We start from the raw sequence: 14,981 nt of genomic DNA, 5'->3' as shown, positions 1-14,981 counted from the left end.
ACTTCCGTAATTGACGTTCACGGCGGCCTACTCTACTGACACTGACCAGATAGTAAGCCTTTTTTTCTTTTGGTAGTTCCACTCACCTATCAATATTTTAATCTAGCTCATAGGTCGCCCCCTTCATGACTCGAACCCCTCGAAATAGTGGCTAGCTCTGATACTAAATGATACAAACTTTTGGTATAACTCACCCTTGAAAATCGACTTACAAAGAGAGAGTGCCCAAGAGCTTATATACATATGGTCAAGATTAAACTTAATCCATGTGGGACACTAGGATCGTAACATAATCCTAGTGAGAAATTGTCAGATTTTTTCTGAATTTTCTTAGAAGTACTCCCATTGATAAGGACCTCCTTTATACTCGACAGTTGATAGGGTCATGAGTCATGACCGGGAAAGTTTCCAAGCGTGCCTTGTTTGGCAAAGTATTTTTGCTTTTGTTATTATAGTTGAAAATGATTGATATAGTATAAATTTAAGTTTTAAAATTGTGTATAAAAAAGTAAAAAAAAATTTGTTTTGTAGTAATTTTTTATTTGAATAATAATAGAAAGTGAAGAAAGAAAAATCAGAATATTTTTATATTGATGTTTTTAGGAAAAAGTAGTGTGAACAATAAAAAATTGTGTAAAGGCTTTGCCAAACGGGTTCAATTTCATTTCAAGTTTAGATCGAGCAAGTTTCAACATCTTTGCTTAGATTATTCCAATTACCCTAAACACTAAAATCCCGTCTTCAAATACAACTAGGGGTGTAAATTTGGCAGGTTAATTATAACAGGCCACCAACTGGTAACTGGTTAATTGGCCAACCGCTTTTGAAAGCGGTTGGAAATAACGGGTAGCCGGCCCTACTGGTCTGGTTAACGATTTTTGCATTTATATACACCAGGTTATAACTCGGTTATACACACCCGGTTATAACCGGGTATGTGTATATATATATATAACTTAAATGTAAAACGACGTCGTTTACTTAAATTTTTTGTTTTTTGTTTTTTTTAATAACCACAACAAAGCCTAACTTATTAGGCCAAAAAAGTTTTAATTATTTTTTAAAAAGGGCTAAACTAAGCCCAAAAAAAAAAAAAAAAAAAAGGATCCAATACCCAAAATAGGTTCAAAATACCAAATTTTTTAAAGCCCCGGTTACCGGTCCAGATAACTGGCTACCAACCGGTAACCGGTGGTTATTACATAACCAGTTAACCGGTAACCTGTTACTGGTTCCGGTTTTTAAAATTAACCAACCGGTTAGCCCGATTCCGATTAGTGGTTTTAGCCAATAACCGCTAATTGGAGCTGGGTTTAGACCCCTAAATACAACCTACCAACTTAATCGTACATATATGTATCAAATCTTGTTAAATTATCACTTATTTTAAAAGTTTAAGTTAATAAAAAAATATAAATATAAATTATTTAATTTATATTTTAACATTGTTCCTCACATGTGAGCTCAAACTTTCTTCTAATAAGTAAAACTCAACATGTAAAATATTTAATTAAAATGATAGTAAATTAATGAAAATAAAATGAACTCAAAACAAAAAATTTAACCTAATAGAAAATAATAAATTTAATCATTTAATTAATAATCAAAAGTTTGTCATTTCTTACCTTAAACTGACCCCTTTTAGATTCTATTAGTCATTAAATGCAGAACTATGGCATCCTGCTCTGCATCATAATCAGAAATTTAGTCCAAATTCTCTCCTTTTTCATGACCCTACTTCCAATCCCACCAATACATGGACTATAACATCCTATTGCCATGCCTATTTGACAAAGGACACTCTTTGATTTTCCTTGAACCCATTAAAGACAACTTACAGAGCCAATCATTTCTTCTATAGTGCTAAGTCCAAATATATTTTTCCTTATACACCTCCTTCCTACCATATTATATGTTTGCTGAGTGAATAACCGTAAGGAGCTCTTAATTATTCGACCACCGTCGAATTGAGTGTCCGTCTATCAATCGACTCTATAAGGGGTTGTCCGTTAATTAAATTTCTAATATTTGGCGATTCACCCGAGGAGTTTCGTGCTCACGGGAAAGAGATCCTCTCAATTTCATTTGAAATAGAGAAGATTATTTTTCGTGCTCACGGGCATCTTTGTTCGTTCTAAGGGTTGATGAGACCTCTATGGGCTTGACTACTTGAGAGCTAGTGGGCCTTAGTGTACTTAACTGGCCCCTAATGGACTTGTAGTATTTTATATCACTATTAATTAACCATGCCAAATTAAGGAACTTCTTACACAATGAATCCCACCAAAAAAAAAAAAAAAAAAAATCATTTCATCCACTGATAGCAATAGATGCTCACAAGTTAGAAATGAAAAATGAAGCACATTGGCAGTGGGTCCAAGGAAGAGCACAATGGGTAAAAACAGCCAAATGGAGTATTAGAAGGCAAAAATCCTGTTTGTTGTTGTTGTCTCAATGAATGTGTCCAGAATATATAAGGAGGTTCCAACAAGTTATGGAGGTGTGAGAGTAACTTACAGAATCAACTATGCAACAAAGGAAAAAAAAATCATTTTAAAAGTTTTAGTGTTCATTGGTTGAGGGAAATTTTAATATCCTCCCAAATTATAAAAAATTATCAATGTCTCCCCAATGACGAAAGTATCCTTAATAAAAATTAAATAAAAAAAAATTATAAATAAAAAAGGGAGTGGAAATATTAAAAAAATGTTTTTTAAGGGAATTTTTTTTATCAAATTTATAAGGGTATTTTTGTCTTTTTGACAAAAATTTATAGTTATTTTTATCTTTTTGCTAGCCTCGGGAGATATTAGTAATATTTTAGTAGTTTAGAAAGACATTGTTCCAATTAAAATTTGAAAAAATATTGTCAATTAAGTGATAATTTAAAAAGGGTACGTAGATTTTTCATATATATATATATATATAAAAGATCTTAATTTTGAATGTCAACTCTTTATCAATTTGAGACCTCCGTTCAATTTCGACTCCTTTGAATTTAGATTTTTGAACAAAGTATGAAAATCAAAAAAAATTCGTACATGGACTCCCCTCAATGTTAGACTCTAGTCTGTTGCAAATTCTCCCGTTTGACCCGCGTGTTGAATGCATATACTTTTTTATTTTATTTTTAATTGAAAAAGATTACAAGGAGTAAAGTAGAAGAAAGTGAAAATAATTTTAAATGTTTTGTAATATTTTATATATTTATCTTTTTTACCTAAAAAGAAAAAACAGAGATTATAAAATGAATACGTTATTATTGGGGATGTCCATTGTGTGAAGGGAGGTGGGTCTCACGTGCGACCTACCTACTTCTTCTTTTTTTTAATATTTTCACAGGTTACGTATAACTACGACTACACAATTCTTCTCTATTCATTGCCTTTGACTACGGCCTGTGGATCTTTATTTTGCTGACTTGGTTTGTTGACCAGGAGGAGATTAGACTCAATACTAAGACTTTTCTCTCTCTTCAATTCCTATTTCGTTTCTCCTTTTCACATTGGTCTCCAACGCGTTTTCAGCTTTTAATTCTATAAATTATTTTCTTTCAAGGAGTTTTTTTACTTTTTCAGGGGCAAAAATATCATTTCACTATAACTAATTGATATTATCTTGTTTATTGAAAATTGAGAAGATTTTAATTCAATTATTATTGGATTAAGATTTAATAGTGATTTATTGCAAACTCAATGATAATTTTAAAAGTTACATCACTTTTGAAATGACAATATAAAAATAAAAGTTTTGAATTTAACTTATATCTGGATGATGCATAAAACATGGTTTTACAGCCTCCAATAATATGGTGACACCTCAAATAAAGCATATAAATTGCACAAAAGTACAAAGAAGAGAGACGAAGAGAAAGGTGAGAGATTGGCCAAACTCACGACTGGGTCACAGCCAGATCCATCCATGGGTTTGACGTGACCCATAGCCAAACCCAGCTGTGGGTTTGGCATGACCCACGACTGGGTCTAGTCATGACCTAGCCGTGGGTCACCCTCTCCGGCTTTGTGAGTCACCCCCTTCGACCTTTAGCGTGATAGAATCTTTAAAATGTTAACTTTTCACTTCTAGGTTTTAGTTTGGAATCAAAAAACGAGTTTTGAGGCATCCAAAAAGGGGTCACGGCCGAGCAGACGCCAAACCCAACCATTGGAGGGTTTTTTGGGTTGTCGGTGGTGGCTTGCAACCGGTGTGTGTTTTCTGTTGGGTGGGCTTTCTCTTTTCTGTTTGGAATGGGGGTGGTGGCCGGTTGGGTGATGGGTTTTCCGATAGGGTTTGGCCGGCGATGAAAAAGAAAAGGGACTACAAAATAATCATTTGTTTTCAATCATGAGTTTAATTGAGTTTAGCTTAGGTGTCAAAAATGTATTGGGAGCTGCGAAATAGGTCTTTTACTCCAAGACCGGATAGTAGGACTCTCAAAAGTTTTACTTTTATTATTAAAGTTGATGTGACACTTTTAAGTAACTCTTAGATTAAACCCTTGTTAAGGAAAAAAATATCTAATAATTGGTTTAAAATGCGAGTAGAATAATAAATATGGTATTAACATTACTTAGTAAGATTTGATGACTATGTCAAATCACATTGTCGGAGGAAATCAAAGAAGTGGTATTTTGGGGAAATCGCAAAAGAATGAAAAAATTTTAGACTTAGGTTTCCTAATATTTTATTATTATTTTTTCTATTCAAAACAAAAATATTAATAAACAATCTAAACATAAAAATAATTTCATCTGTAAGTTGCATCAGAACACATTTTCAATTAAAATATTTTACGTGTTGTATGGTCTCATTCGTGAGGGGGAACTAGAGTTTGCAATCTTAAGGGAGAATGTTAAGCAAAGTGTAGATAGATACAGTGAACACAAACTAGGAAACCTCCGTAAATGTTACCAACCCATGAATCAAATTCACAAGAAAATTGCACCAATGGTCATAATGAGAAAGAATTGCCACCACCTACAAATTTGTAGAATTAAAGGAGTTGTCACCGATTTTCATGTACAAATACTCCTTGTAGATGCAACATGTATGTACAAAAAAAAGAAAACAATATCTTATTCATTTTATTTCTTGTTTCATTGCTCTCTCAAACGCTAGTTATACTTGATTTTCATCATGGAATCAAAGCAGGGGTTTTGGATTCGAACTTTGTCATTGTCATTTACCTTCATTTTCAATTAATTATTTCATATATTAGGCCTTTATTATTAAGGAATGAATTTGAGCTCAAATGTGAGAAGAATGTTATAATATTAATTAAATCATTAAATCAACTATTTCTTATCATTTTAAGCTTTTATGATAAGCGATGATTTAACATTATGAGCTTAACTTTCTTTTTTGTTTTTTTTTTGTTTTTGCTTTTTACAAATTTCAGTAATAAAAATGGTGTAAGATTTTGAACCCTAACCAATATGATTCCAAGCCATAGTGCTGGGTCAGGGCTGGCAAAACGTGTTGGTATGTCAGGTTCGTGTTAACCCATTTATAACACGAACCCGTTTATACAAAACCCAAATACAACACGTTTTCTTAACGGGTAACACGACACGACATGTATAACCCGTTTAGATAAACGTGTTATGTCGGGTTGATACGACATGACCCATGAACACATTTAATTTAGATGTTAATAGGTTCCAACTCGACTTAACTCGTGAACATGTTTAAAGTCATTTTAATTTTTAATTTTAATAAATAAAAATATATACGTGTCAATCCGCGAGTTGACACGACCCAACACGTGTCATAAATGGGTGACCCGTTTACGATTCGAACCCGTTTAACCTAAACCCTAACCCTAAAATTAGGAGTCGAATTCATATATCGCAGGTTAAATTACCAGCCCTAGTGCTGGCCCAGGTCATTTGTTTGCTCACCCTCTAATAGTACTCCAAAAGTGCTCCATAAAAAATGTGTTAAGGTTTTTCTTGTAAGAGTCAAATTAGAAAGGAACCCTCAATCCCTCAGCTAAATAGAATGGAACTATCAATTAACAATGCCTCCCCCCTCCTTCCTCCAAGTTTCTTTCTTTCCTTTTTTAAAGAGACCTCTGACCATTAATAGCCATTCGGAACCTTATTAAAATTACACCTTTCGCTCTTTTGGATGCGACTACTTTTCTGTGGGACTCCCTTTCGATCTGTGCCTCCAACAACAACAAAACAGCTAAAATATCAAGCAATTCCCACCAATTTTGATCGTTAATTTCTTTCATGATCAAATAAAATAAAAATAAAAAAACAGAAAATTTAAATACTTTTTATTTTTTATAACTTCACTTAGGACACTTGAACACACGTTTTTAGAAGACCCCATAAATTTTAAAAACTCTAGATTTCATTCTATAAACTTTCAATTTAATGCAGTTGACCCAATTCCATCAATTTTTGCCGTACGGAAACCACTAAAAAGATCAAACTACCTTTCAATTTTTGTTTTTATTTTATTTTTTAAAATTCAATTTGAAATTAAGAGTAAATTTGAAATTTTATAAAATTTATAGGTGTATAAAATGTCATTTCATCACTTTTAAGGTCTAAAAAACTGATGGAGGGGTAGATTGCATTAAATTGAAAGTTTGGAGGATGAAATTGAGAGATTTTAAAATTTAGAATTTTTTTTTTTTTTTCAAATTGCATGGTAGTTCATGAATTTTTATGATTTTTTTTTTTTTTTCCTATTAAGAATCAACATTTACAAAGCTCAGTATAAATTGATAATGACAAATTAGGACAGCGTTTTAGTAAAGAGAAACGACAACAGATAGAATTTGAGATAAGATAAGTTGTTCTTAATTTAAGTATTTTAAACCTTAACTTATTCCAAACAGAATTAGATTGTAAGAATCTTATCTCAATCTCATGAATTTTTTTTTTTTTTTTTTTTGTCGTTTATTTTATTGTGCTTAATTAGGTAAATTCAATATAATTTTACTTAGTGTCTATTTAATCGAATATATATATATATATATATGCGCAAACCTTTATTGAACATATAATGCGTGCCAAAGACCGTAAAGACCTTTGCTTAATCCAAAATTAACATCCAACTAATTCTATTTCACATGGAATTTTGTAATACAGAATGGGATTTTTTTTTTTTTTCCATTCCATTAGAAATTGTTTAATAATTTATATTTTAATTTATAAATATAGTAATGATATACATGATATTACATTATTTTAATGGGTAACTTCACTAAAGACCCCCTGAATTTCTATCCGATTTGATAAACCTCTCAAACTTTAAAATTTTTCAATTTTGTCTCATAAACTTTCAATTGCTTTCAATGTGGACCACTCCGTCTGATTTTAAATGTTACATAAAGTTTATACCTATGAATTTTGTATAAAATTCCAACTTTATCCTTAATTCCAAAACTTTTTTTATTTAAAAAAAACGAAAATCATGGATATTTTAGTCTTTTTTTTTAAGTATTTTTAACGGCTAAAATTGACAAAGGGGTCTAAATTGATTGCAATTAAAAGTTCAGGAGACTAAATTGAGAGATTTTTAAACTTTAAGACGTTTATCAAATCAGATAAAAATTCAGGAATCTTCAATTAAGTTGTCTCTTATTTTAAATAAAAACAATAATATATTAATCATATAACAACATATATTAGTATATTTATAAAATAAAATATAAAATAATTCCTCTCAATTTCACGTCAAATCAAGAAAAATTATATTCCTATGTGGGGCCGAGGGCAAATACGTAACCATCTGAGCATCTTTAACGAGTACTCTGCGTCCAAACTCAAAGGGGAATTTTTACGAGTAATTATTATTTTAAAAAAAAAAATTAATTATTAATTAAATAGTAAAACATTTATCTCGGTATTTAATAATTACTGAAGGGATAAAGACGGGCTAAAAATCGTTCTTTCACTCGTCCGTCACGTTCCACCTCTCTAACAGGCTCGTACTTATATCATCGCCATTATCAATTTCTTACGATTCAATCCGCAGCCTCACAGCACAAAACTCTCTCTCTCTCTCTCTCTCTCTCTCTCTGGGCTGTGAGGACGCGGAATAGCGATGTCTCTGAGAAGGAGCTTTTTCTCTCGGAAATTCTCCAAGTCATTCAGGGAACTGAGCGTAGAGAGGAGCGGGCGGGTCCGCGACGCCGAGGACGGGGCGGTGGGGTCAGGGGCGGCGCAGCCCGAGGGGTCATGGGCGGGCATGCTGCCGGAGCTCCTGGCGGAGATCATACGGCGCGTGGAGTCGAGCGACGGCGAATGGCCGCTCCGCCAGAACGTCGTTGCCTGCGCCTGTGTCTGTAAGCGCTGGAGACAGATCACGAAGGAGATCGTTAGACCGCCTTCCCTCAGTGGCATTATCACTTTCCCTTCTTGTCTCAAACAGGTTTTCCTTGGAACTATGAGATACTATTCCTATCTTCTGTTTAGAACATGGGAATTCTGATTGGCAGAAATTGGATCTTTTTGGTGATGCATTGTGCTTGTTTTAGCGGATCTTATATTGTCAGGGGTTTGATTTTGATATATATTTTTTTCGTATTTGGATCTGAGAATTGAATCTCCTTTTCGTTTAATTTTGAAACTTTTTTTTGTTTCGATTGGGTGTTTCAAACATTGAAACGATTTGCATTTCTTTAATGTTTCGGAATTTGATTTTTCCAAAAGAGTTAAAATTTCGAATCTTGAAGCTGGGGCTGACTTGTTGGTAATTGTTATGTAGACATAAACAATATTTCGAAAGATTATGACTCCGTTTGTTAAAATTCTTTTTTTCTTTGTTTTGTTTTGTTTTCTAAAAACAAAAACATTGACAGACAACTCAAACACAGAACACACCTAAAACACAAAAATGGTTCACGTTAGAATACTTTTTCAAACTAAAAATAAAAAATTAAAACACTCCAAGATATTTGTTTTAATTTTTGTGTGCATATGTTTCAAAAACACGCTTTTGTTCGAGAACTATGTCCGAGTTTTGTTCCCTGGTAATAATTTCTGGTAGATGGAAACGCCGTATTTGATTCCCCTGTAAATCAGTCGCACTCACCATCATATTCAGTAAGAACGAACTTGTTTATGCTGTAAGTAGCAGAAACAGGATTTTCTGGCTTGGGAATTTTTTTTTTCAATGTGAAACAAGGAAGAAGGGGAGCTTTTGTGCCTTGGTACACATTTGATGCATGCTGTGTTTTGGTCATCATTTTGATGGGAGATGGTTTTTCTGATCAATCTGCTCTTGGTTTGTTTATTTAGCATCCTGATCAATATTGGGTCTCATGACATTTATCAGTAAATGAAGGGATTGGGGGTCTTATTATTTTTCTATTAATTGCAGCCAGGCCCACGCGAATGCCCACATCAATGTCTTATAAAAAGGAACAAGAAGACGTCAACGTTTTACCTTTATCTCGCCCTTTCTCCCTGTAAGTATATATTGGTGTGATCACCATTGCCTTCTATGCTTTCTCTGGTGCTACATTGACTGGAGAAAATCTTGACGTGTATGTCACTAAACCAAAATCAGAGGACTATATCTGATTGTCTTGTGATTTTTTTTTTTTGGCAAGATGTCAAACCTGTAATTTGACTTTCATCTCGGTAGGGATAAATGTGGGCACATTTGTATTATTCACAACTCCTTACATGAGTTGACTTGACTCATTCTGAGTCTGACCATTCCAGATTGTCTATAAAGTTGCTTTCTTCCATTTATTAGTCTTAGACTTCTTTTCATTTCAAAGAAATCATGAAATGGGATATTGGCTTGTCAAAACTGAAATTGATCGCCAACTTCTTTTTTATTTATTTATCTTAAATTTTGTTACATCTGGGAAAAAAATATTAGATGGTTATGATACATGCCGTTACATGAATAGAAGCACAAGGTCTTCTGGTATGGAGTGTGTTACTTCGAGGTGATCTCAAGGAAATTTGCATGTTGGTTGGCTATATGAATTAAGCTTCATGCTTGGATGTACTTGTAGCAATAAATAGTTAACAGGTTTTTATTGTAGCTTTTTTAAAGGGAGTGGTATTTTTAAGTCGATGAGCTCTGCCTCAATGGAACTGCCTCTCCCAGAAGAGTGTGTTGGAGGGTGAGGTTCTCAGTTCAAGAGCCGCTGGGTATGTGTTGAAGAAAAAGGGAGTGGCACTAAAAAATACGTCTTAACAGATGAGTACTATCACCTGCCACTTAGGCATCATCACGTTACATTGTTCTTAGGGATCAAACTCGTACCTGAATGCTTTTTTTTTTAGGGTAATTAAAAAGAGAAGCATCCAGCAAGGAATGGTTGGATGAAGAGAGAAAATGTGTGGGTTGTGTTGGGGGGGGGGGGGGGGGGTGAGTCCAGTGTCTTTTACCATGATTGGAACCTCTGTTTGAGTTAATGGTGCTGCAAAAATGCCAGGACTTTTATGTTGCATGTCCTTCATTCTGTAATTTTGCAATGCTCTTGAAAGACAGTGGGGTAATGCTTGGTGGCTATTGGTGGAACCGAAAGTAACTTTGATAATCACTGCTGCTCTTGGTGCAAATATACAGTTTGGATTATTTCGATAGTGATGTCAGTCCCTCTGGTCTGCATCATTTTCTTTTTGGCTCTTACAAGTTTTCAACTTTTGTTATTTTCAAGCAACCTTGAGAACAAGCAGTTAATTTCACCTTCTCTCTAAGCTTCTTTCACATTACTGGGTTGATACATATGGAAATATTGTAGAGTTAAGTTGTTATGAGATTTCACTATACATTTTTTCCTGAAGGCTTTTTGATAGGTGGAAAGTGGAATATTTACAAAGGCTGCGGCATGATCTGTTGTTATGGGAAACTTATGTTGTGTACAATGTCAGAGTGTGAAGAATTTGGGGAGTTTTGCCTTTGGCTTTTGATTACAGTTTGATCTTTTCTTAATGGCCCTTTGAATGATGAGAAAGTGAAGTCATACAACATGGTCATCAAGTTTGGAGAAGATTTCACAGTTTCTTGTAAAAAGCATGTAATGCTGCATTGGTCAATCATAATTGTTGATGTAGAAGCCAAGTCTTTTGAGCATTGAGCTCTTAAAAGCAAATGGACGATACAGAGTTCTTAGAAGGAAACTAAGAAGGTTGCATCTAGTTGCTCTAAATTGGACCAATTTGGAATTCTGGTCCATTGAACATCAAAATCTTGTGTTTACAAAGGGAATTGTTTGTGGATGTTGGGGCTTTTGAATGCGGTTGAACTCCAAAGCTTTTGATATAAGCATCTATTCTGAATTGGGAATTGTAGCCTTCTATTTACTTCTAATGATTCTAATGGTATTCAGGAGATTATGTGTGTCTGAAAAGAGGCAATGTCAAAGTGCCTTCAGTTCATGCTGAAGGTAAACGATTCAAACAAGTTATCGGAATGTAAAATTATGAATACACAAGCAACAAATTCTCAGATTTTTTATTTTGAAAATTACAAATTTAGACCACTTATTACCTGATTGTGATTTTAGGTTGCTAAAGCTTTCGGTCAGATATAAACTGTTGTACCTTAATTCTTTTACTTTATACTGCTTCATTTATGGTCGGTTCTTCAGAATTACACAATGCAAATAGTTGATGTTGTCGCTCATTTGAGTTTCTCTTTTCCTTCTTCCCAGCATTCACAGATAAGGGAAAGTTTCTCTTGGCAGCACGAAGGCATAGGAACGGTGCACATACTGAGTATATTATATCACTTGATGCTGATGACCTATCTCAAGGAAGTAATGCTTATGTTGGAAAGTTAAGGTAAGACGTTGTTTAAAGAAGATGAGGTGTTTACTAATTTGGTGTGTGTTTGCTGGATTACAGCTATTGTTATCTGCAGGCTAAGTTTGAAAGTAAATTTTTTTAGTGCAAGTTTCGTAGAGTGTATCTTAAGTCAGTGGATAAATACTGGGCTCTTAAAAGTATTTTACTACAGTTGTGCATCTTTTGGTTGAACTTACTCTGCACTAGAGGCCATTTGGGATTTTTGCTATCGTTTAAAGCAAAAACAACTACTTTTTGTTAATGTCATATACTTTGCTTCTGATCTTTCAGAGGTTGAGCTGCTATACATCTTAATATTAGTTTAGCAAGCAACTGTGGAAATCAAATCAGTCACTTTTAATATATGCTGTGTCTGCCTTGGAAATTTCTGCTCAGTGGATCTTTGAAGTGGTAATTTGATGTGTAATTTGTATGGTGGGTGCAATGACTGAACATGGTGCTACTTTTCTTGTACTTTGTTATATATTTCCTTTTTCTTCCTTATAACTATTATGTATATAGACTCCTCTTTCCCCTACAACAGAAACAGTGAGGGAAATGGTGAGTGTAATTTTCGATAAGCAGGAGGTAGTTGATCTCAACTTTGTGATGTGTTAGAATGTTGATTTATTTTAATTTAACATGTTGGAGATCCCACGTATGACTGTCATAAGGGTGAGTGAAGCTCAAGAGGATGAGCAAGCACGTAGATATGTAAGATTTTGACCAATGTATTTGTGTCAATGGTATTGGCTAGCAATTAAAGTTTGGCCCCCCTTGAAGGGGTTGTGCTTCACTTGATTTTAGTATGTACATAAGCTATCGCTTTTATATATAAGTTGGCTAATTTAATATTGGAATAAGTGTACATGACACTTTACATAGCAAAAGCACGAGGAAACAGCCTCCTTTTTGTTAATGAATTAAGATAGATGGTGAATATATTGAATTGATATTTGTGCCTGTGGTGGGTCCAAACACAGTAGATAGGAAAGTACACTTGACAATATCCAGTACACATGCAAAAGGTTATTACATTATCACTTCTCTCTCTATCGCTTTTTCTTTTGTTTGGTGAAGAGTTGTGATGTCTAGTATCCATTCAGCATTCTTGTTTTTTCCTCTCTTTGGTGAAAATTTTTGATGTCTGGTAATCGATTCAGCATTCTTGATTGATGGATCTGTCAAAAAGAAAACAGGTTTTGCTGCACCAAAACATGTTCTGTTTGCATTCTCATTTGACTGGAAATGTGTTGCAGCTCGGACTTCCTTGGCACAAATTTTACAATCTATGACAGCCAGCCACCACACAATGGTGCAAAACCCTCAAGTAGTAGAGGCAGCCGCCGTTTTGCAAGCAAGCAAATTTGCCCCCAAGTTCCGGCTGGCAACTTTGAGATTGGGCAGGTCTCTTATAAGTTCAACCTTTTGAAATCTAGAGGTCCAAGGAGGATGGTTTGTTCAATGAAGTTCCCATCGCAAGGAGAAACTGCCAATGCCAGGTCTCCTGACAATTCAACGGTGAAGAAACCCGAGTCATCTACTTCTGGATATACAGTTTTAAGGAACAAAGCTCCAAGGTGGCATGAGCATTTGCAGTGCTGGTGTCTGAATTTCCATGGTCGTGTGACAGTAGCATCAGTGAAGAATTTTCAACTGGTTGCAATAGCTGATCAAAGTCAGCCAGGAGGAAAAGGAGATGAGGAAACAGTTCTGCTTCAGTTTGGGAAGGTGGGAGAAGATATCTTCACCATGGATTATAGGCAGCCCTTGTCAGCTTTCCAAGCATTTGCAATTTGCATGACCAGCTTTGGTACAAAATTGGCGTGTGAGTAAGATATCCTGGTGTTATTATTATGTTTATTATCCCTAAAGTGGTGCCCGTGGATGTTTTGAATTTAACTTATCTGCTTTACATCACTATCTATAGCTTTTGAGTGGCTGGTGAAGGGGGGGATTATGATGTACATGTTGCTATTGTATGCTTTTGACAATGACTTTTGCTGAAATTATTGGGTAGCAAACAAATATTAGAACCAGCGAGCATGTTGGTTTTTCTAATCTACATTATTTTGCACATTTGCAAATTTGTGTAAATTGTAAAATAATTATTAAAATGTGGATTTAAAGGTTGTACCCTTATCTTTGCAAGTAAGATGTGAGCTTATATGTATCTTCTCTCTCTCTCTCTCTCTTTCTCTATAGCATTGACAGAGATAGCATTTTCACCATTACAACCATCGGTAGAGATTCATTTTCACTGCTACCATCATTCATAGAAACTACATTTTCCTTAACAACATCGTAATTATCCTTATGGGAGTGTAAATGAGCCGAACTTGGGTGAGTACCCCTTGTTTGAGCTTAACTCGTTCACGTTCTGCATGAGCCCGTGACGATCTGAGAAATTGGGTTCGAGCTCGGCTCGCCAAGGGGTAAACCCTGTGCGAGCAAATACTCAGAGCTCAAATAAATTTTTTTAAAAATTTTCAAATTTATGAAAGAAAAAAAAAAAAAAAAATTAAACAAACGAACCATATGAATATCTCCACTTCCATCACCAACCACCACATCTGATTTGGCGACAGAGAGAGTGGAGATAGATAACTTCAGCTCTTGCCCTCTTTTCACTGCATGGATGCATTTACGGATTTTTTGAAGCTACTAAATATGAAGTCCCTTTTCCAAATATTGATGATGAAGAAGATGATGCATACATAAAATAAGGTTTTGGAAGGGGAAGGAGGGTTAAAAAATGGGGAAAGTTAAGTGCTCTCTTAGTGTTTTCTTGCTTTCCACCTAGTCTTAAGTGTATATTATTTTCTAAAAAGAGTTGACATTATTTCTCACTTAATTTTAAAAAAATAATATTTATTTAAGACCAAGAGAGCACCTAGCATTTTCCTTAAAAAATAGATGGTATAAATTTAATTTCAGTATTTCAAACCAAACGATGTCATCTACTCTAGAGCTAACGAGACGTTTTGTGCAATTGACATTGTTTGTTTGGGGAGTTCACGACATTTTGATACCCTTGAAGCTCGGTTAACAACCCGCCATATCTTTGTCGATCATAAACTCAAACAAAAGTAAACAAATAATTATGAAAAAAAAAAAAAAACTATAAATTGCACTTTAATTGAAGAGGGTGTGTAAAGTACTTTGTTTGGAGTCCTGTAAATAGAGAAAGTTGAGAGGAAAGTGAATATC

The 14,981-nt window shown here is 34.4% G+C and overlaps 1 protein-coding gene across 1 annotated transcript; it reads left to right on the top strand.

Moving 5' to 3' along the window:
- Positions 1–7,996: 7,996 nt before the first annotated feature.
- Positions 7,997–13,913, top strand: TLP7 (tubby like protein 7). Its single transcript, XM_059585506.2, has 4 exons — positions 7,997–8,391; positions 9,343–9,430; positions 11,639–11,768; positions 13,031–13,913. Exons 1-4 carry the CDS (start codon positions 8,065–8,067, stop codon positions 13,605–13,607), a joined length of 1,122 nt encoding a protein of 373 aa, XP_059441489.2. The 5' UTR covers positions 7,997–8,064; the 3' UTR covers positions 13,608–13,913.
- The last annotated feature ends 1,068 nt before the right edge of the window (positions 13,914–14,981 follow it).

Source organism: Corylus avellana, chromosome 3 (assembly GCF_965113065.1).
Source record: "Corylus avellana chromosome 3, dhCorAvel1.hap1.2, whole genome shotgun sequence".
NCBI classification, from domain to species: Eukaryota; Viridiplantae; Streptophyta; class Magnoliopsida; order Fagales; family Betulaceae; genus Corylus; species Corylus avellana.
The sequence above is the reverse complement of the archived record's forward strand: the minus strand, read 5'-3'. Positions and strand labels throughout refer to the sequence as shown.